General features: G+C 36.5%; 2 protein-coding genes and 1 long non-coding RNA gene across 5 annotated transcripts; 1 reads left to right on the top strand and 2 right to left on the bottom strand.

Annotated features, from left to right (window-relative positions):
- Window positions 1–5,215: 5,215 nt before the first annotated feature.
- LOC131954186 (uncharacterized) lies at window positions 5,216–10,658 on the bottom strand. Of its 2 annotated transcripts, none has more exons than XM_059317722.1 (8): window positions 10,617–10,658; window positions 9,790–9,842; window positions 8,529–9,188; window positions 7,173–7,260; window positions 6,401–6,516; window positions 6,137–6,160; window positions 5,872–5,895; window positions 5,216–5,411 (listed from the first exon to the last, which is right to left on the bottom strand). In XM_059317722.1, exons 2-8 carry the CDS (start codon window positions 9,839–9,841, stop codon window positions 5,308–5,310), a joined length of 1,068 nt encoding a protein of 355 aa, XP_059173705.1. In that variant the 5' UTR covers window position 9,842; window positions 10,617–10,658; the 3' UTR covers window positions 5,216–5,307. The 2 variants fall into 2 exon arrangements, with proteins under 2 accessions (XP_059173705.1, XP_059173706.1); XM_059317723.1 differs by having other exon boundaries at window positions 10,557–10,646.
- Window positions 10,659–15,645: 4,987 nt separating this feature from the next.
- Window positions 15,646–18,684, top strand: LOC131954202 (uncharacterized). 2 transcript variants are annotated; one of them, XM_059317755.1, is made up of 6 exons: window positions 15,646–15,702; window positions 16,662–16,748; window positions 16,969–17,103; window positions 17,281–17,368; window positions 17,684–17,802; window positions 18,505–18,684. In XM_059317755.1, exons 2-6 carry the CDS (start codon window positions 16,697–16,699, stop codon window positions 18,600–18,602), a joined length of 492 nt encoding a protein of 163 aa, XP_059173738.1. In that variant the 5' UTR covers window positions 15,646–15,702; window positions 16,662–16,696; the 3' UTR covers window positions 18,603–18,684. The 2 variants fall into 2 exon arrangements, with proteins under 2 accessions (XP_059173738.1, XP_059173737.1); XM_059317754.1 differs by lacking the exon at window positions 15,646–15,702 and having other exon boundaries at window positions 16,336–16,748; window positions 18,505–18,678.
- A 13-nt stretch (window positions 18,685–18,697) lies between these two features.
- LOC131954203 (uncharacterized) lies at window positions 18,698–21,169 on the bottom strand. The gene is made up of 3 exons (XR_009388745.1): window positions 21,068–21,169; window positions 20,760–20,868; window positions 18,698–19,407 (listed from the first exon to the last, which is right to left on the bottom strand). It is a non-coding gene; the product is annotated as an uncharacterized LOC131954203 (long non-coding RNA).
- Between the last annotated feature and the right edge of the window lie 1,744 nt (window positions 21,170–22,913).

Genomic DNA, 22,913 nt, shown 5'->3' with positions numbered 1-22,913 from the left:
AACACTGTTCGGAAAACGGTCCTCAGGCAAATGTCATTCCGGCTAGTATCTTTCGGGAATTGGTCGAACTCCGGCAAGTTTCCATTCGGAAAACGGCCTTCGGGCAAATGTCATTCCGGCAATTATCTTTCGGGAATTTATTGTAGACCCTATTTTTAGTAACAGGACTCCAAGATCACTAGCGCTGGAATTAAAAATAAAATTATGACTCGGAGAAACCTAGCGGGAAAACCCAAATTGTAATTATTGCCAACACGTACCGGAAACTCCACTATTTACTTTGATGCAAAAATAGCCGAGGAAAAAACTTTTTCCACTCTGTATGTCTCTGTAAGAGATGGACTACTAAACCGTAAGTCTCGAGTTCGAATCCGGGTTCAAGACAGTAAACCGTCCCTGAGTCAACCCAACTCTGATGGGTACCTAACTCACCTACTCAAATAGCAAATTTTTCCGATAAATATTTAAATTAGTGCATTTTGAAGAAGTTATTTGTAATAATCAAAGCTTATTGTTAAAATATTTCAGCGCGTGTATGACCTCGCTACCATGGAGACGAGAACCAAACACACCGATTTCGTTAAGTTTTTTATATCAAATTAACGCTGCATGCCTTGGAAAAAATTCCCATTGACATATCTAACCCGTATGATGTCATTAGATCTTGAGTGTTAAGCATTTACCCCTGAACAAACTAAACGACAAAAATAATTAGTCGTTATAATGTCTCTTTTACACCACAAAATCAAACACCTAATATATAGAGTTAAACGATCATAACAAACTTCTAAATAAAGTTTGAATTTTAAAATTATAAGAACAACCTTTCCAAAATAAATATTTCTTATTTTATTAAACTCCATTTACATAATAGTATAAACCCAGTGGCTTAGCTAGGATTTTCGGGCCCCTATGCAAAAATTATTAGGCCCTACGTCAATCTGTAAATTTTGTATTTTATACGTCCTAATTGTGTATTTATACAGCTTTATTATGTAGAACCCCGTAACGTAAAATACCTTTGATTTTATTTCACTTTTATGTAAAAGCAAACTAATAAATTAACTGTAAGCCTGTCACATTTAAGTAGCGTCACAGGGCAGGGGCCTCACATTTTAGGCGTGACACCATGACGAAAACTCGTTAAATTTACTGTCACAACAATGTTTCATTCAGTTAAAATAATAAAACATTAAGGAGAGGGGGTAACACTCCACCGGAAATGCAAAATTGTTAGACGAAGTGGGGGTGACACTCACTAAACGCACTAGGTGATATCGAACCTTGTGACGCCACTAACCAAATACAATTTTTTAAAGTTGCTCATGATTTATTTAGATTTTATTTTCTTATAAGTTTGCAAAGTGATTAATATGTTCCTTGAACTCCATTACTGACCCAAAGGGCACATAACTTGTTTCATAACATCATCATAATGGAGAGACTCGGGGCGCCTAATGTATACTACTGCAGAGGCGGCTGGAGGAACCCCTTATTTTCTTTAGCCATTGATTATAGTAGCCCTCCGTATCCCTATGGTATAGCGCTCATTAAAACAAGTGTATGCGCCATAGTGCTTACGGGCGGAGCCCGGGGCGCCGGTTGATACACCTGTGCAGTTTGACCGTTGAATTAAGCAGTAACCGTGGCCCCTTGTGCAGGACACCCAATTAACTGACCCCAGGTGCTAAGAAAGCCGCTGGGAAACTCTGGGTGGCAAACCGAACCGCCTTACTGTCAAGGGGTCGCACTCCGAACGAAATAAAAAAAATAGTTGATGGCAAAAAACTTTACAGGAGTCAAGAGTTTCTTTCTAGCTTCTCATTGAGATGGGGGGGGGGCACTGCTTCTCATGTTTGTTGTTGTGGAAGGAAATTTCGCGGTCAGTAGAGGTTTGTCTGAATTCTTCTAAACGACTTCCCAATGTTTTTTGGCGATTGGATCATTTTTGTAATAATGCATAAAGGACAAGGAGCCAGACAAACAAAAATCTTTAAGTAGAGGCATATTGATAAGAGATAAATTTGATCAACTAAACAAATTGTGATTACGGTTAAAACTAGAAACATATTGACACATTTTTGACGTAGCTTGTTGTGAAAACACTGTCCACGGCCCTTAACAAAAAATGGCACAATTGTAATCATGGATGAATGGAATTTCGTTAAGGACAGAGAGTTGAGAGGGGAGGGAGGTGCAGGTTTGTGGAGGTGGGGTAGAGAGTTTTTAGCGATGCCTATACATTTACGGGTGCCGAATGCCAATCTCACAAAGGATTCAATGTTCAAGTTTATTTATAGGCTAATTCTCTCCACGGATTGCCCGACAATTCAACAATGCCTATAGTCTTATTAATACCGATGGGCCCTGTGCAACCTCTCCCCAGTAAGAAAGGTCGGGGGGGGGGGGGCTTTTTCGGAACTTTTGATTACTTCTACAGTAGAAAAGAAACTGGATTTCTGTTTTCTTTTTAAAATTATTTTTATAATACAAATATTAAAATTTCAATGTAAAAGTTTTTAAAAATTTAAAGAGGGAAAAGGGCCCTATTTGCCTTGGGCACCTATGCCTTGCTTACGCTAGCTTTACGGTAGCTACGCCACTGTATAAACCATATGATTAGAGATGTTGGATTTAACGAAACATTGACTGCCATAAACCGTTGTATTCAAACAGGAATGGTAGCTCTTTTAGTTCTTCATCCTGGTTTGTAATTACTAACAATGTCAAACGTTGACAAAACGATTATGCAAGATGTTAAAATAAAGTTATCGAATCGATGCTTACAGATAGAATTTAAAAAGTGTAGCACAATAGCGGCAAAAGTTGGTCATCGGAAATATCCGCAACGTTTGCCCGGATTTATCTGAGGTTGTAAAGTTTGTTTACCATCTGTCACATTTCGGGTAAGCCCAAAGTTTGCTTCTTCTGCTGTTAGGCAACAAAAAAATTATTAATTGATATCTACAATTGTTTTATTTGTAGATTACTTAATACAACCATTGTGAATTATTTTTTACATCTTTAGTTCTTTACCATGAAAAGTTATTAGTATTCCAAACTTCTATATTGTGCTGTGACCTAGATTTAAATTAAGCCGCAAATTTTGCAGCTAAGGCAGTTTGAGTTAACCTCATTTACCCAACCTCTCACCAAGAGTGTCCGCAGGAGACAATTCACAAACACCATGGAGAGGGTGTCATTTTTTTTATTGCAAGACTAAATCTGCCGCCAAAGATTTTAACCATGTTAGGTGGACAGGGGACTCTGTGAGCGTTTTGGGCCGGATGAATTTTTCAGGCGCTAGATCCATTTTGTTTAAGTAAAGATGGTAATGGACACCAGCGAGAAAAGTCTCAAAGGTATTTGAGAGGTGCATACATTAATTTAAAAATCTTGCACGGCGTAGTTACAATTAATATGGTTATAAAATCCAGTTTGTCTGTTTTTTTTCGGACTTTACTAAAGATTGGACGTATTTGATGTTTTTAATATTTTCGGTAACTAAATAAAAATAAAAAAAAGCAAAAACAATTTGGTTTTCATGTGTAATGGCGACATAAACAATGGCATCCTGCTATTGGATAGGCCGCCATAAATTTTATTGTACACATTGTAAGCTAAAAATAGAAAACAAGGTCATGGGGTTTTAAATTTGCATTGTTATTTAAAAACTTGATCTGCAAAGTTTTGTAAACAAATAGTTATCGATCACTAAGTTACTTTACAGCCAATCAATATTTGTCTTACGAAAGTGAAACATCCGGTTATAACTTAGGCTTGATGAAAATAAATAGAAATGTAGCCTTAAACTCAACAAATTAATTTCAAGTTCTCTGGATCTGCAACTTGTATAGCATTAATTCTAAAAATATTAAATTTCTGAATTAATTTTAGTCTAAAAAATTTTTATTTTTTATTTTTACGGACCTAAATCTAAAAAAGCACATGGCCCCAGCCCACCCCACTCAGGGAAAAATTATATGGGACACCTGACAAACTGGAAACCACAGTCCGGTTTGTCCATGAAGTTGGACTTGTTGTCTAATTCCTCCACCATAATCAAAAATTAAGAACGAAGAAGAAGAAGAAGAAAAAAAGCAACTTTTGTAGCATTTATTCTAAAAATATAAAATTTCTAAATTAATTTTAGGCTTAAGTTTTTTTTTTTTTTTTTTTACGGTCTAAATCTAAAAAGCACGTTTTTATTCCATGTCAACAACACTATGGAAGGAATCTCGTCAACTCGCTTGTGTCCATTTGTTAGTAAAATAGATATATCTTCCAATGAAACAGATTCCATTTGGTGACCGTTTGTGAATCTGTGAATATTTACGATTATTTAAACCATCTTAAAACCAACTGTGGTCTGTCAAGACTGGGTTGAAATCGAAGCTTATGTTTTTAAACAATCGAAATTTCCTATGAAAAAGTTCTGATGTTTTAAAATAGTGTTATATCAATTACAGCATTAAGTTTGACTGGCAGTGTTCTGTCAATATCATCTTCTAAATGGGTGTCTTCTAAAATCTCAATGGACAATACCTTATTGTCTTGAGTCTCGATGATTTGATTCTGCATATGAGATGATGTGGTTGCTTGCATATTTTGTACTTGGGTATCTCCAGACACTTAGACCTCTGGTTGTGTTGTTGTCCAAGTAAACGACGTGAAGCTTGAAAAATTTGTCTCCAGTTTGACACATTTGGATATTGTTTGCTGGCGATCTGTATTATTACAATTTCTTCCTCTCTTACCCCGAATATTTCTTCCTTAATTGTTTTGATTGCATATAATAATATCTTAACTAATGAATACTTAGCATCGCTGTTGTCTTGGTCGCAATATATTTAATTTGATTACCTTTTGATAATTATAAACTAGTGGAAACCAATCCTACGATACACCATGGTGCTGTATACTCTGAGACACTACATACATGGTGCCAAGATTTAGCGCTTGTCTAGTATTAAATGTTTAAAAGCTGCACGAAAAAAAAATGTTGTAAGAACTTGATGTACTTCAATGTGCTGACTAAAAACTATCTCTTACAAAAATGATTTTTCTTTTAATTTTTAGACAAATAATTTTCCAAACAGGCGCCACTTTGCATAAAGATGGCCATGCGTACGCTATTGTCTATAGCTTAAACGTTGGATGAAGAAACAACACATTCGTACAATCTCACTCCAATTTTAAGAAATCAAATCATCTTTTGTTCTACTATTTATTATTTCTGCTGCACCAAAGGAACAACGCTATTTCATCAAAATTGTATTATCAATGCTTTTCAAATAATTGGCTTTCCTATGGTGGCAGAATTGTATTTGATGGCTGTGTCTCAACAGAAGGTTGTGTTGCCTCGGATGGTTGAGTTACTTCAACAGAATCTGTGGTATCAGCTGTGGTATCTAAAGATATAAAAAGCAACACCAGAATAAAAACTTGTGACAGAGTTTGACTTTTAAAACGTTTACATTAAATTTAAACAGCTATTATGAGGTTTTGGAGACTGACATACTCTATTATTTATAATTTTAAAAAAAACGTAATTTGAATACATTCTTGTTCTGGCTCGGTTAATAATTTAAATAAAATCTGTTTTTCACATTCTAAAAATTGCAATTAATTGGAGTTAGTAGGGGTAAATGAAAATTGACACTTGGAGAAAAGGAAATAGACTTAGTACATAAAAAACAGAGATGGCATGAATAGACAACCCCGTTAGAGTTCAGCCATTTTAACAATTTCAATTGCTGTCAAACTTTTAAAACAAAAATGTTCGTTTTTATTAAAATAGTTTAAAAAGTTGAATATATATATGTCGCAGGTTGGCGACAATTGAGCTTAAACGCTTAAAAAAGCACTTACCGCAGATGTTGTTGTTGATTTCCTCTATGAAGTGAGAAAAAAAAATATTTTAAAATAAAGAGTACATTAGTAATTAGTATTTTATCCTAGCTAGCTAGATCTTCATTCCGTTGACCCTATGTTTTTAGCCAAGTTTCCACACTAATCCCACCGTTTGCACTACGTTTATTTTATAGCACTCTTGAAAGTTTAGCTGATCAAATTTGATGTAAATAATATTATTTTCAACTAGTAGATTTTTATCTTCGCAAAAACTGGTTCTTACCTTTTATTTTCTCATCCAAGTTTTCTTTAAAAAAAGAAGAAAAAAAAACAGTTAATGACACATTACAGATTAGGAAATATAATTATTAACAAATACACCGATAGAAAGACATATAGACACGCACACAAACACACAGATGCACACAAAGACAAACACATGCATAGGCTACACATTCACAGACACAGGCACACACAAATTTGACACAAACACACACTCGAATACACATTTACATATGGACGCACACTCGCACATACAAACACTCACTGCAAGGGTGTTGCTGTTTTTTCATCTCACTGCTGATGAGTTCTTCAACACTCTCAGCGAGGTAAGGGTTAACCAGACATGCGCGGACAGCACATTCAATGCCCTTTGACATGTCCCTGGTGGGGTTGGAACAATGATGATGTTATAATGTTACAACATTTGGAGGTAAACATACATGAAATACTGAATTAATTTATAATGTTACAACATCAGGAGGTAAACATACATGAAATACTGAATTATTTTATAAAGTTACAACATATGGAGGTAAACATACATGAAATACTGAATTAAAAGTCGTAAAAAACATCAGTCGTTTGTAATATGATGGATGGTAAAAATTAATTTGATAGAAAAAAAAATGGGATAAACTACTTTGTTAATACACATCACATGACATGATATGTCAGACACCACAGTATAAGCGACATGGTATGACAGACATTGTAAGGCAGACATTAGATAACAGACATTGTATTACAGATATTAAATTACAGACATTGTATTACAGATGTATTATGTAAGACATTGTATGCCAGAGATGTTAAGACAGACATGGTATGAATGCCATTGTATGACAGACATTTTATTACAGACATTGCTTGACAGAAATTTATGACAGATGGGGTATGGCAGACTTTGTACGACAGACTTCATATGATATATGATGTATGCCAGATTATTTTATGGCAAACTTGTATCGTGTCTATATGACTGTCATATATACACGGTAACCGAGACAGTATTTTTCACAGAGTGATGTGTTACTTACTGGCAGTAAACAGTCTCGTTCTCTTGGCTGTGGTTAGTACGGTTGATGCCGTGGCTCAGCAGACACGCTGCAAGGTTGGCGGAACATTCTGGGGAAGATTTCATTTGTTAGGTGACTGTCTGGACATTTTAGTGTTATGTGTCTGGTCATTTTGGTGTTAGGTGTCTGGTCATTTTGGTGTTAGGTGTCTGGTCATTTTGGTGTTAGGTGACTGTCTGGTCATTTTGGTGTTAGGTGACTGTCTGGTCATTTTGGTGTTAGGTGTCTGGTCATTATGGTGTTAGGTGTCTGGTCATTTTGGTGTTAGGTGACTGTGGTGATTTTGGTGTTAGGTGACTGTCTGGTCATTTTGGTGTTAGGTGACTGTCTGGTCATTTTGGTGTTAGGTGTCTGGTCATTATGGTGTTAGGTGTCTGGTCATTTTGGTGTTAGGTGACTGTGGTGATTTTGGTGTTATGTGACTGTCTGGTCATTTTGGTGTTAGGTGACTGTCTGGTCATTTTGGTGTTAGGTGTCTGGTCATTTTGGTGTTAGGTGTCTGGTCATTTTGGTGTTAGGTGACTGTCTGGTCATTTTGGTGTTAGGTGTCTGGTCATTTTGGTGTTATGTGACTGTCTGGTCATTTTGGTGTTAGGTGTCTGGTCATTATGGTGTTAGGTGTCTGGTCATTTTGGTGTTAGGTGTCTGGTCATTTTGGTGTTAGGTGTCTGGTCATTTTGGTGTTAGGTGACTGTCTGGTCATTTTGGTGTTAGGTGTCTGGTCATTTTGGTGTTATGTGACTGTCTGGTCATTTTGGTGTTAGGTGTCTGGTCATTATGGTGTTAGGTGTCTGGTCATTTTGGTGTTATGTGACTGTCTGGTCATTTTGGTGTTAGGTGACTGTCTGGTCATTTTGGTGTTAGGTGTCTGGTCATTTTGGTGTTATGTGACTGTCTGGTCATTTTGGTGTTAGGTGTCTGGTCATTATGGTGTTAGGTGTCTGGTCATTTTGGTGTTAGGTGACTGTCTGGTCATTTTGGTGTTAGGTGTCTGGTCATTATGGTGTTAGGTGTCTGGTCATTTTGGTGTTATGTGACTGTCTGGTCATTTTGGTGTTAGGTGACTGTCTGGTCATTTTGGTGTTAGGTGTCTGGTCATTTTGGTGTTATGTGACTGTCTGGTCATTTTGGTGTTAGGTGTCTGGTCATTATGGTGTTAGGTGTCTGGTCATTTTGGTGTTAGGTGACTGGTCATTTTGGTGTTAGGTGTCTGGTCATTTTGGTGTTAGGTGACTGTGGTCATTTTGGTGTTAGGTGACTGTGGTCATTTTGGTGTTAAGTGACTAACATTTTAAACCAAAAACCTGTTCTTCTGACCTTGCAGTTGCATCTGTTGCAGGAAACCGAGCGGTACCTTTGATTTCTTTTTCTCCGTCACACATTTGGGGCGAGTTGTGGTGAAGACTTGGGGTGGACTTTTTGTGGGAGACCTAGTTGTAGTGGCCAAGTTACGTGTGGTAGGTTTGGGGTTGGTGGCCAAGTTTCGTGTGGTAGGTTTGGGGTTTGTGGCCAAGTTTCTTGTGGTAGGTTTGGGGTTTGTGGCCAAGTTTCTTGTGGTAGGTTTGGGGTTTGTGACCAAGTTTCTTGTGGTAGGTTTGGGTTTGGTGGCCAAGTTTCTTGTTGTAGGTTTGGGGTTTGTGACCAAGTTTCTTGTGGTAGGTTTGGGTTTGGTGGCCAAGTTTCTTGTGGTAGGTTTGGGGTTTGTGGCCAAGTTACGTGTGGTAGGTTTGGGGTTGGTGGCCAAGTTTCTTGTGGTAGGTTTTGGGTTTTTGACCAAGTTTCTTGTGGTAGGTTTGGGTTTGGTGGCCAAGTTTCTTGTGGTAGGTTTGGGGTTTGTGGCCAAGCTTTTGGTGTACTTGTTTCTAGTGGTAAGCCTCTGATTGGGCCTGGGTGTAATGGCTCTGCTTGTTGCCGTTGTTCTTACATTTGATCCATTTTTTGGGGTTTTTTTTTGTCCTTTCCACCATATAGCGTCCACTGTTATATAAACAAACAGTCAATGGCATGAGATAAACTTGGTTAATATCGACAACAATTCAAATCACACATTTCACACACATTCACAAACACTCACGCTCATACTCACACAATTACACACACACTCACACTAACAATGCATTCATATTTATATTTATTCATTTTATATATCCAGATTAACTTTTTATCAGAACATTGAATCATCTGCTTTATGGTATTGATATTTTATCAGAACACTGAAGTATCTGCTATACGTTATTTACACTTTATCAGAACACGGAAGTATCTACTAAGTGTTATTGATATTTTATCAGAACTTTGAAGCATCTGCTATATGTTATTGACATTTTATCAGAACATTAAAGTATATGATATATGTTATTGATATTTTATCAGAACACTGAAGTATCTGCTATATGTTATTGATATTTTATCAGAACATTGAAGTATCTGCTATATGTTATTGATATTTTGTCAGAACATTGAAGTATCTGCTATATGTTATTGATATGTTATCAGAACATTGAAGTATCTGCTATATGTTATTGATATTTTATCAGAACATTGAAGTATCTGCTATATGTTGGAGATATTTACTTACCGTGTACAAGCACAACAACGAGAAGCAGCGCTAGAAGAATCTGTGGCTTCATCCTGTTGATGAGGAGATTAGGAACAATAAGTTCAACAACTGGGGCTAGTCAATGATCAAACATATGATCTAGTCAGCATTGACCAGTCTATAAACCATATGATTTAGTCAGCATTGACCAGTCTATAAACTATATGATCTAGTCAGCATTGACCACTCTATAAACCATATGATCTAGTCAGCATTGACCAGTCGATAAACCACATGATCTAGTCAGCATTGACCAGTCAATGATCAACGATATGATCTAGTCAGCATTGACCAGTCTATAAACCATATGACCTAGTCAGCATTGACCATACACTGTTGATTGTTATTAAACCAACAATAGTTTGGGTCTGCCGATCGAGAACACGGATACAGTTTACCTTAGAAAAATAGAAGGTTTAGAACTTTTAAAAAATTGTTTTTCAACACCATATGTAATCTAACGACATGATCAAAGCCGCTCCGTAGCCATAATACAAGTCTTACAATAATACAGCCTTACAACAACCTAGTCTTACAATAACCTGTCTTACAATAACCTAGTCTTATAATAACAGAGCCTTACAATAACATAGCCTGGCGAGAAATTTCCCCTAAATGACCAAGTAAATGTGTACCCTAAGCCAATTGCTACAATAAAATAAAGTTTACTCTAATGTAATGCTATAACCGTGGCGTTAAACAACGTTTGTAACCGAAACCAATTGTTACAATAAAATAAAGTTTACCCTAATGCTATAACCGTGGCGTTAAACAACGTTTACAATAAGAATATAACAACGACGTACTTGAAGTAAAATAAATGTCATCAATTTGTCTGTGTTTGGTATGAGGATATAGGCGAGCAGTCAGACATTTATACCCTCATGTCTTGGTGCTAACATGACCCTTCATGTCAAATACAACTAAAAATAGATTTTTTGTTAGTCCTGTTCTTTTTTTTGACCAATGAGAACTGATCCATCCGCTTATGACGTCAATGTACCTCCAAACCCAGCCTGCACTAGAGATGCTAGTATCAGCGAAACGACCACCCACCGGATGTGCCCTGTTTACTTGTAAGCTGACCATTTAGCGTGGTTGAACTCAAGTTAAAACATATTTTGTTTATTATGCTGTAGTTTCGACTTGACATAGAGATGATTTCAAACGTACTTCTGTATGACGTGCGTGTAGGCGTCAAGTCTATGCTTGACTACTCACTCACAACTCACAGGATTGTAGAACGACCTTGACTGTCCTACCTGACCGTGACCAGCCGCGACCTCTCCACAAGTTCAACACCGGATGTTTGAATTGCTTGTTCTAGTGACATGAGGTTGTCCTTGAGTGCAAAGACGTTGTGTTTGAAGCAGACGATAAAAACAAATTGGATAAGTGTATAAAGTGTTTTGTTTGGTGCAGCCGATAAAAATAATAACAAGGTTTTAAATGCACTAAAATTTAGAAAATATAACTAATGGACACCAGCGAGTTGACGAGATTCCTTCCATAATGTTGTTGACATGGAATAAAAACGTGCTTTTTAGATTTAGACCGTAAAAAAACAAAAAAAATTCAGCCTAAAATTAATTTAGAAATTTTATATTTTTAGAATAAATGCTATAAAAGTTGCAAATCCAGAGGACTTGAAAATAATTTGTTGAATTTAAGGCTACATTTCTATTTATTTTCATCAAGCCTAAGTTATAACCGGATGTTTCACTTTCGTAAGACAAATATTGATTGGCTGTACAGTAACTTAGTGATCGATAACTATTTGTTTACAAAACTTTGCAGATCAAGTTTGTAAATAACAATTCAAATTTGAGCACCATGACCTAGTTTTCTATTTTTAGCTTACAGTGTGTACAATAAAATTTATGGCGGCCTATCCAATAGCAGGATGCCATTGTTTATGTCGCCATTACATGTGAAAACCAAATTGTTTTTGCTTTTTTTTTTTATTTAGTTACCGAAAACATTAAAAACATCAGATACATCCAATCTTTAGTAAAGTCCGAAAAAAACCAGACAGGCAGGATTTTATAACCATACTAATTGTAACTACGCCGTGCATGATTTTTAAATTAATTTATGGACCTCTCAAATACCTTTGAGACTTTTCTCGCTGGCGTCCATTTGTTTTCTTTCACAACATAGGTATGGTCGCTAACTAGATGTTTTACGTATTTTAGCGACCCCAGTTTTTATGAAAGAAAGCAAATTAGTTTTATTTCTTATTTTAAGCGCAGTAAAAAAATTGTAATGAGAAATTTAATTTGTATTTATTTTATTTTCTACTTTTTGGTAATTCATAATTTATGAACTCGACACTACATAGGCCACGACTAAAACATTTGCTATAAGACACAATCAGTAGCTTGCGTTCTCTGAAAGACGGTTATCTGCCCCTTAGCAACGCCCATGGCAACAGTCCGTGACCACAGTTCTGAGTTCACAGACGACAGTAACTGATTAAGCGATAGCTAGTTCTTGTTACCTCCCCTTAGCTTCGAAATCGTTTAAAAAAACTCTATTATCTGCGCCTAATAGTCTTTTTCAACTTTACTCGTCTCTAAGATAGTAAACATCCGGTGAAAACCACAGCTCAGCAGTCTGATCAGGGAATGAGTCTAGCTAGTTATCCCCCTTTCTGTTATTTAACATAGAGATCTTTAAATCAATTTTAATGACTAATTAAACATCTAATTAAATTGAACATTAAATATTCATGCATTGTAATCGACGAAGAAGATATCCGAATAGTTTGAACGACATTGATAAAAATAGAGTTACAAGCTTTTATTGAAGAAAGCAAATTAGTTTTCTTTTCATTTTTAGTGCATTTTAAAGCTTATTGCTACAAATGTTTTTTTTATTTGTTTGATTTTTTACTTATTAGTAATTCCTAATTTAAGAAGTCTAGTAATTTAATTTTGTTATCTCTTCTTAGTTAAATTAATTTAATGACTCATTAAATATCTACTTACGTTTAAAAAAATTAATAAACTTGTATTGTCATCGAACTGGGACGCATCTTGAAAGTTTGAACGAAATCGATGCATTAAAAGTGGGTCAAAATTGAGTTACAAGATTAGCCACAAACCCACAAACAAACAAACAAACAAACAAACAAACAGACGTTGCGAACTAAATAAGAGCTTGTAAAAAGACAAACTCAAATGTCGTTCATGTCTATCAAAGCTCTAGCTAACTACCCCCAAGCCATCCTATACGTGGTCTACTCTTTCAATTTTCTTTATTAGTGGTATATTTTTGACTCACACAAAAATCTTAGCGACAGCATAAATACATCTTGAAATAAATTTATCTAAGCTTAGTTTTTAAAAGTCTGAACAACAAAGCGATTTTTTTTAAAATTAAGAATGCAAAAGAATTTTATTATTTTTAAATTAAGGACCTATTCTACTCATTAAATGAATAGAAATAAAACTCTAGGGTAACATTTCACGGAAGATCGAAGAATGGAAGTATTTTCATGGAAGAATGCAATATCTCCTACACTGTTGTACACTGTTGTTTCCTTCTGTACATACTACAAACTTTCTGGAGACTGAAATTAACATTTTTCTTTTTGCAGAACTTATATCTCGTTACTTTCTCGTATACAAATTACAGAAAAAGTATTGTAATCGTGCAAAAAAAAAAAATCGTGTTTTTTTTCAAATCTCCCTGAGTCGAAAAAACATAGTTTTGCAATTTTGTCCGTTTGTCTGTATGTGTATGTGTGTATAAGTGTGTGTATGTGTGTGTCCGTGAACACCAGGGGCGGAATTACCATACCGCCAGACCCCGCAATGCGGGGGGGGGGGGGGGGGGGCAGGACGTTTAGGGGCCCAGTTCCGACCAAAAAAAAATGAATTTTTTTTTCAAAAATTAATTTTTTTCACGCATCTTGAAATGGGTTTTGTAAAAAAAAACAACAGGTCTACTATAGCAGAGATTGTTGCGTAGAAAAATATTTTAAAATCTACAAGAGCTATAGTTTGATAGGTAGGTAAACATTCACACTACTTCCATGACTTACTGCCCTTCTTTAAAATAGGGATCCCCACAAAGCTCATTTAAATAGTTTTGTACTATGTATATTAAAAAAAATTGATTCTCTGAATTATTACTTAAATAAGACGTAATATACAATAGTATAGCTATAAAAATCAATGTTTTCAAAATTGATATTATAAAAGCCAAAAATGAAAAAAATAAACATAACGCGAGAAACCATTCACAAATCAAGCTAACTTCTTTATATATTTTTGACCAACAAGTTTTTTGGACACTTTAATTACACAAGATGAGTTTGGACTAAATTTTTTTCTGGTTTGTTCTCTCAGAATGGTTGTATATTGCAATAAAATAGGCTACATTACTCAGTTAGGACAGGGGTCGGCAACCTGCGGCTCGGCTCTTTTGATATCAAGATGCGGCTCTCCAGCTCCTTACGCAAATACTAACAATCTTAATAAAAAAAAATATTTGAAATAAATAAAATGTTAGTGGCTCTTTAAAACCAAGGAAATTTTGAAAATTGTAACTTTTGGCTCTTCTATTTCAAAAGGTTGCCGACCCCTGAGTTACGATATAGATTTTATATATATATATATATATATATATATATATATATATATATATATATATATATATATATATATATATATATATATATATATATATATATAAGGGGCCCTATTTTTTTCTTTGCAGGGGAGCCTTTTTTTCTAGTTCCGCCACTGGTGAACACGACAACTTGTGTTCCGTTACAGCTAGGTTGATGAAATTTCATATATAAGTATTATATCAAATATCTAGTTCTGTATCAACTTTTGAGCGATTTCCAGTAAACGGATGTGGAACTTATTCTACTTTCAATTTTTCAAAGTCCTATAACTTGAGTAATGTTTCACATAAAAAAAATGAAATTCACATGTAAGTAAAACATCTAATTCTCAGCCTTCTGTCAAAATTTGAGTTGACCGGAAGTAGTAATTGACGCTATTTTCGATTTCTCAAAAAACACGTGCGAATTGATAAAGTACTCATAATATTCCGCAATATTATACACATATTGTTTGGCGTTCACTTGGTGCGCAATTCTTTTTTCTACGAGATTCTATTCTATTTTAAAAAGTTTGAGTAATTAAAAATGGATTAAAAATCATGTCTTTATCCCGAAATGCCATCCCCCGCAGTGTTATATGAGAATATTCGAGATAGTTTAGGGGAGATCACTCCCGGTTTATTTTCTAGCGTCTGTTGTAGCAAACACACCCAAACTCAACATTTCTTGTGACTAATCCGCTGGGTATTAAGTTGTCTCAATGTCTCTCTAGCAGGATTAGCTTTACCTCGCCACAGACAGTCGCACTAATTTATGTAGTCACTGTGTCCTAGTTAGTCCCGAGGTGTGTACACATGATTTGAGTATAAATAATAGTGTACATATTTATTTAGGTATATTTAAAATCATTTTACGTTTCTGGCAAATTAATTTTAAGGTATAAACAATAAATACTTTGAAATTTACATTAAACTGTCTTATTAAACATTGTACTGATTGTAAATTAAAATAAATCAAATATCCTAGGATCAACCGCAAACTACCTTACAGTATTTCTATATATTTTTAACGATTTTTTTTTACATTTTTATATATTAAGCTGACAGTAATAGCAATAAGTAATTGAGTTTCATTTCACCTCTGTACAGCGGCCTAGGATCCTAGAGGGACAGTGGGAGGGGAAAGAGAAGCTATTTTATAAGATAAAAAAATCAAACAAGACGAGGACCTAATCAAGCACAAACAGGACCAACACTGTCTGGTACTTCTGCCAGACGTCTGCTCTTTGTGACGATTTCTTTCAATTTTCACAGGTCAGTGAGTAGTATCACGCACGTGCTGGTATGTTGCACATCACAATGGCAGTCACGTGGGATGCACTAAATGACCTCGGGGTAAACTTTTTTGTTCATGCATCTCCGTGTCGTGACGTCATCTCCGGTATCGTGGTTTCAGTTGTATAGCTCACCAACTTGACTCAGCTATCAAGGACAGTTACACGACGTGAAGGGTTATCTCAACAACGTCCTACACTTAAGTTTTTTCGAGAGGAAGTTTAGAGATACAATCTTATGAGCATCTCACACACACAAACACACAGCAATTTATATGTACATATATACACATATATATATATATATATATATATATATATATATATATATATATATATATATATATATATATATATATATATATATATATATTATACTCATATTTGCTTGTGCAATCTTGTTATTAACATGCACATTATAGTTTGAGTTTCGAGTAATTTTAAGTTTCGTTGTAAGCTGATCTTACGTGTCTAGAAAATGAAAACTGGACTAACAAGAAATCTATTTTTAGCTGTAGTTGACATGAAGTAAATTAGCAGCTTCCAAGAAAACAGAACACAAATGAACATTTCCATATCTAGAAGTTTTGACCATCTTTAGATATGTGATTCATGTTAGCCCCCAAGACTTGAATGAATTGTTTAACCTTTCCATTTCTAGAAGTTTCGACCGTCTTTAGACCCGTGAGTCATATTGTACCAGAGATTTTAGGGTATAAATGTCTGACTGTTCACCTACATGCTCATACACCATCAGACCCACGACTTCAATAGATTCAAGATTTGCTGACATTCAGTTCGAATCTCTTTCAATTATTTTAAAATTCTCTCGTAAGGACTACATAGGAGTTGTTGAGTGCATGTCGTGTTCTAGAATAATAAAGTTCTAGCAGTTCAACCGATTCACCGATTGAATTCCGTTTTTTTTCCTGCTCCCAGACGTCTTTAGACAGTTTCTTCAAGCGTGCTGAAGGATGAAGACATTTGTTATTTTCGCACTTGTTGTTGCTCTGGCTGTCTTACAAGGTACGTTTATAATTCAAGTCACATTTTCATAGTCTAGATAAACAATACATGTGAAAATTGTCGAACCATTAACGATATAACAAGTTTATGTAACGTGAATCCTAGACAGATAAACCTTTTCGCATGTACTTGTGTAGACCTACTTGTTTATAACGTGTCATTAACACACCTCTGCTCGACGTTCATTCAGTCTCTGATCCATCTAAATTATTGATTTCAGCGGACGCCAGGAGTAAAGGTAAACCAAAGTTGAAGTTGCCATCTTTCAAGAGGTCAAATTGGAAGCCAAAGATTACAAAATTTACAAATCGCGGGATTTCCAAGTTAGGAAAGTTAACTGGCAAGCTGGCTTCTGGTAACCATAGCAACACAATTTCATCAATTATTTTAACTGTCTGATTAATTAGGATTGTTTGAGTTTATCCTTAGTATACTGTCTAGTACACTTTCATTATATTTTCTTACAGAATGTGCTACTTAACTTTGCATTGTTTATCTACAGAATGTACACTTTCATTATATTTTCTTACAGAATGTCTAGTCCATCTTTCAACGTGTCTTGTGAGCTACGGTATCGACCGGGCTGGGAACGAAGTGGCGGATCAGTCTGTCTACTGCCAGTAAGTTGAAGATTAAAGATACCACTACAACATCACCACCAAAATACACTATCAACAACATCACCACCATCTGATCATGTCAACAACATCACCACAATCTAACACTGTCAACAACATCACCATCATCTAATATTGTCAAGAACATCACCACCATCTAACACTATCAATAACATCACCATCATCTAATATTGTCAACAACATCACCACCACCTGACCATGTCAACACCATCACCACCATCTAACACTGTCAAGAACATTACCACCATCTGACCATGTCAACACCACTCTTATCACGTGACTGTATGATCCCCGCAGAGACTTGGCCAAAGTTATCGAGTGTGCTGTGAATATGTGTACGACCAAAGTACCGTACCTAGCTGCAAGTGTCCAGGCTCTCATAGACCGTCAGATGGAAAAATATCAGCACCCATGCAGTTAGTGTTTCACTCAGCTCGGTTTGAGAAGTGTTTTTGTGTATATATGTGTGTGTGTGATGAGCGTGTATGAGTGAGTGTCTGCATCAGCAAGTGTGTAAGTAAAGTTCCCTTTTCAAACCTGACTGTCTAAAGGGCAAGTGGAGTAGAGTTCATTTGTTTCTGTGACCTCGGCATATGAAGAGATAGTGTGGTCAGCACTATGCCCAGCCGCCTTTACTTTCCCTAACTTGAGTTAGGTACCCATCAGAGTTGGGTTGACTCAGGGACGGTCTACTGAATTGAACCCGGATTCGAACTCGAGACTTACGGTTTAGCAGTCCAGCTCTCTACCGTTAGACCACTCCGTCCCAAGTGTGTGTTTGCTGATATTACTGGATGCTGGAGGACGAGAGAGAGCGAGAGATAGCAAGATATTTTTCTCCGGGGGTGAGGCACTACCCCCCCCCTCGAACTAAATATAATTTATATATAAAATATTTCAGTCAGTGTCCGCCCCCCCCCCTTCCCAGAAAATTTCAAGCTTGTATTCTTTTATGTGACACATGTAATGCTGTTCCACTAAAACAGACAGCAGTGTCCGTGACTAGATATCTATATTTATAACACGAAAATGGCAGGAGCTAAGTAGTTTTCCCTTTTTCTGTTGTATGTGTTAGGTAACAAACGATTTTTTTTTATAACATTGACTTTCTTTTTCAGAAACTGAGCAATGGGACGAAATTCAACCTTCGGATGTAATTCCGGCATTCGACGAATTGCAGTCTTCAGGTGAAATCCACGAATTTGGCGAAATTTAGCCATTTGATGATTATCAGCCATACTTTTAGTTACCATCCAATAACAACCTTTCAATATTACATGTGTTTTTATTGTTTGTTATCTCAGAACGTGTATATTTGTTAACATTTTTCAAAGGCCAAACGGTAACTTTATGATGATGATAAAAAGTAATGGTGAATTATGTATTTTAGAAAATAATAAACAAAGAAAATAATAAACAAAGAAAATAATGAACAAAGAAAATAATAAACAAAGCAAATAATGAACCATGAAACATTTAAATATTTAAAAAATAGTTATTTAATGGCACAAAAACAGATACAGCACAAGGCAGTGTTCAACAGATACAGCACAAGGCAGTGTTCAACAGATACAGCACAAGGCAGTGTTCAACAGATACAGCACAAGGCAGTGTTCAACAGATACAGCACAAGGCAGTGTTCAACAGATACAGCACAAGGCAGTGTTCAACAGATACAGCACAAGGCAGTGTTCAACAGATACAGCACAAGGCAGTGTTCAACAGATACAGCACAAGGCAGTGTTCAACAGATACAGCACAAGGCAGTGTTCAACAGATACAGCACAAGGCAGTGTTCAACAGATACAGCACAAGGCAGTGTTCAACAGATACAGCACAAGGCAGTGTTCAACAGATACAGCACAAGGCAGTGTTCAACAGATACAGCACAAGGCAGTGTTCAACAGATACAGCACAAGGCAGTGTTCAACAGATACAGAAAAAGACGAAATGAGCGACTCTACTCATACAAGTGTTGAAGCAGCCGGCAGAGTTGTCTCCCATCTTGTCGGGGTGACAAACTGTAGAGACAAAAGGGAATTAATTAGGTCATAAACTGTAAAGACAAAAGGGAATTAATTAGGTCATAAACTGTGGAGACAAAAGGGAATTAATTAGGTCATAAACTGTAAAGACAAAAGGGAATTAATTAGGTCATAAACTGTGGAGACAAAAGGGAATTAATTAGGTCATAAACTGTAAAGACAAAAGGGAATTAATTAGGTCATAAACTGTGGAGACAAAAGGGAATTAATTAGGTCATAAACTGTAAAGACAAAAGGGAATTAATTAGGTCATAAACTGTGGAGACAAAAGGGAATTAATTAGGTCATAAACTGTAAAGACAAAAGGGAATTAATTAGGTCATAAACTGTAAAGACAAAAGGGAATTAATTAGGTCATAAACTGTGGAGACAAAAGGGAATTAATTAGGTCATAAACTGTCGAGACAAAAGGGAATTAATTAGGTCATAAACTGTGGAGACAAAAGGGAATTAATTAGGTCATAAACTGTGGAGACAAAAGGGAATTAATTAGGTCATAAACTGTCGAGACAAAAGGGAATTAATTAGGTCATAAACTGTGGAGACAAAAGGGAATTAATTAGGTCATAAACTGTGGAGACAAAAGGGAATTAATTAGGTCATAAACTGTGGAGACAAAAGGGAATTAATTAGGTCATAAACTGTCAAGACAAAAGGGAATTAATTACGTCATACACTGTGCAGACAAATGTGAAGAATAGAGTCGATAATTAGTTCACAAACTATAACAACAAAGTGAGAAAATGTGTTTAAGATATATGGAGACAAAGGAAGATAATTAGTCCATAACATTTGATGACAAGGGACGATAATTAGCTCACAATGAAGATAATTCTATTCAGTAACAGCTGTGGTAAATACCAGACAACAAGACATCGAGCACTTTAGCAGCCCTCTAAAGCCAAATGTTTGCTGTTTTGTCAAATCTGATACAACTTACGGCAACCATCACGAGACGCTGGTGTGTGGAGGGGGGGGGGGGGTTATAACTTATTATTTAAGTAGATTAAAAAGGACTGTAGCAAGGAGTGAGTAGAGAAAAGCTACAGCAAACTCTCAAACGTGGCAGTAAAATACTCTCATTGGTCGCAGGAAAATATTCTTGATCAAGTAGGCTATTACCCTCACATTTTAGCAAATTCATGTTAAAATTATTTTTTTTTACTCGCGTTTGTACACTAGCAGAATGGGCCAGAAATACAAAAAAGAAGGGATCGACAAAACAGGGTGCGAGTAAACAGGGGTCGATACATAAAGGGGTCGAGAAATAAAGGGGTCGAGAAAGGCCAAGATTGGAATGTCTGCAAGAAAAGAAAATGTGGACTTACGATTGGCACAGCTCTCAAAACATTCCATTTGACAGCCGTTGTAGCCGACAACACTGAACAACATACTGGCGAGTAACGACAGCTTCAGTAGAACGTTTGGTTGGAGATGCTATAGGACAATCGAAACATATATATATATATATATATATATATATATATATATATATATATATATATATATATATATATATATATATATATATATATATATATATATATATATATATATATATATATATATATATATATATATATATGCAAATCATTTTAATAAGGCTGTGTTTCTAGAACTATAGAAAGCCACATACCATCGTGTTTAGCCAGATATCGATGTAAACAAAACAAATTGTATGTCTGGCTGTCTGACAAAAACATTAATTAACTGGCAATGGTGCGATGACAGCAGTGAGGTGTGTAACGTGTACTAGAGACGTGTCAAATCTCTGTCTATTGCAGCACACTGACACGTGTGTTCTGTGTCAACCACGTGGTACCGCCTCGTGCTGGACGAGTCTAAGTCTGGCCAATATAGGGGCGTCTGGTAGAAAGTTAGGGCCAATATAGGGGCGTCTGGTAGAAAGTTAGGGCCAATATAGGGGCGTCTGGTAGAAAGTGGGGCCAATATAGTGGCGTCTTTGGTTAAAAGTTGGGCCACTATAGGGGCGTCTTTGGTTGAAAGTGGGGCCAATATAGAGGCGTGTTTGGTTAAAAGTCTGGCCTATATAGGGGCGTCTTTGGTTAAAAGTCTGGTCTATATAGGGGCGTCTTTGGTTAGAAGTGGGGCCAATATAGAGGCGTCTTTGGTTAAAAGTGGGGCCAATATAGAGGCGTCTTTGGTTAAAAGTGGGTCTAATATAGTGGCGTCTTTGGTTAAAAGTGGGTCTAATATAGTGGCGTCTTTGGTTAGAAGTGGGGCCAATATAGAGGCGTCTTTGGTTGAAAGTGGGGCCAATATAGAGGCGTCTTTGGTTAAAAGTGGGGCCAATATAGTGGCGTCTTTGGTTAAAAGTGGGTCTAATATAGTGGCGTCTTTGGTTAAAAGTGGGTCTAATATAGTGGCGTCTTTGGTTAGAAGTGGGGCCAATATAGAGGCGTCTTTGGTTGAAAGTGGGACCCATGATGTGGCGAGTTTTCTTGAAAGTGGGGCCCATGTTGTGGCGAGTTTTCTTGAAAGTGGGGCCCATGTTGTGGCGAGTTTTCTTGAAAGTGGGGCCCATGATGTGGCGAGTTTTCTTGAAAGTGGGGCCCATGTTGTGGCGAGTTTTCTTGAAAGTGGGGCTCATGTTGTGGCGAGATTAGACCATTAAATATTTAATTATTTTTTGCTAGGCAACATAGATCATTAATTGCTTGTTTCAAGTATTTTAATTACAGCTCGCGGTGATAAGTCTACCATTAGTATTTGATTGATAGACTAGAAAAACCTAGACAAAAATAGTACAACATCACCTATCAAATTAACTTGAGTATTGCCTGAAGTACATCTGGTAGAAGGTATTTAAAAGTCGACCAAACGCCAGCCTAGGTTTACTCTAGTGTTGTTCAGATGTGCCTCCATCATCAGGTGTAAGAGAAGGCTGGGCTATTCTAAAGACACAGATGTTAATGCTGCGTCTTGCCTAACTTTCCCATCTTTGTATAAACAGATTTACGTTAGGTACTGCTAAACGATTTGTCATCGTTGTGCTAAAGAGATTTGTGTTAGGTACTGCTAAACGATTTGTCATCGTTGTATAAATAGATTTGTGTTAGGTACTGCTAAACGATTTGTCATCGTTGTATAAACAGATATGTGTTAGGTACTGCTAAACGATTTGTCATCGTTGTGCTAAAGAGATGTCCAGGTTGAGCGTCAGTTTACTCTACTGCTACTACATGATGGTGTGCTGTGACTGTGTATCCCCGATGTTAGTTGGTGGACAGGGTCAACCTCTGGCCGGGGACACACGGACCATGTTAGATGGACACACTCAACCTCTGGCCGGGGACCCTGGGACCATGTTAGGTGGACACACTCAACCTCTGGCTGGGGACACACGGACCATGTTAGGTGGACAGGGTCACCCTCTGGCTGGGGACACACGGACCATGTTAGGTGGACACACTCAACCTCTGGCTGGGGACACACGGACCATGTTAGGTGGACACACTCAA

Source organism: Physella acuta, unplaced genomic scaffold (genome assembly GCF_028476545.2).
Source record: "Physella acuta isolate Inbredline_101_S28 unplaced genomic scaffold, ASM2847654v3 ptg000979l, whole genome shotgun sequence".
NCBI classification, from domain to species: Eukaryota; Metazoa; Mollusca; class Gastropoda; family Physidae; genus Physella; species Physella acuta.
The sequence above is the reverse complement of the archived record's forward strand: the minus strand, read 5'-3'. Positions and strand labels throughout refer to the sequence as shown.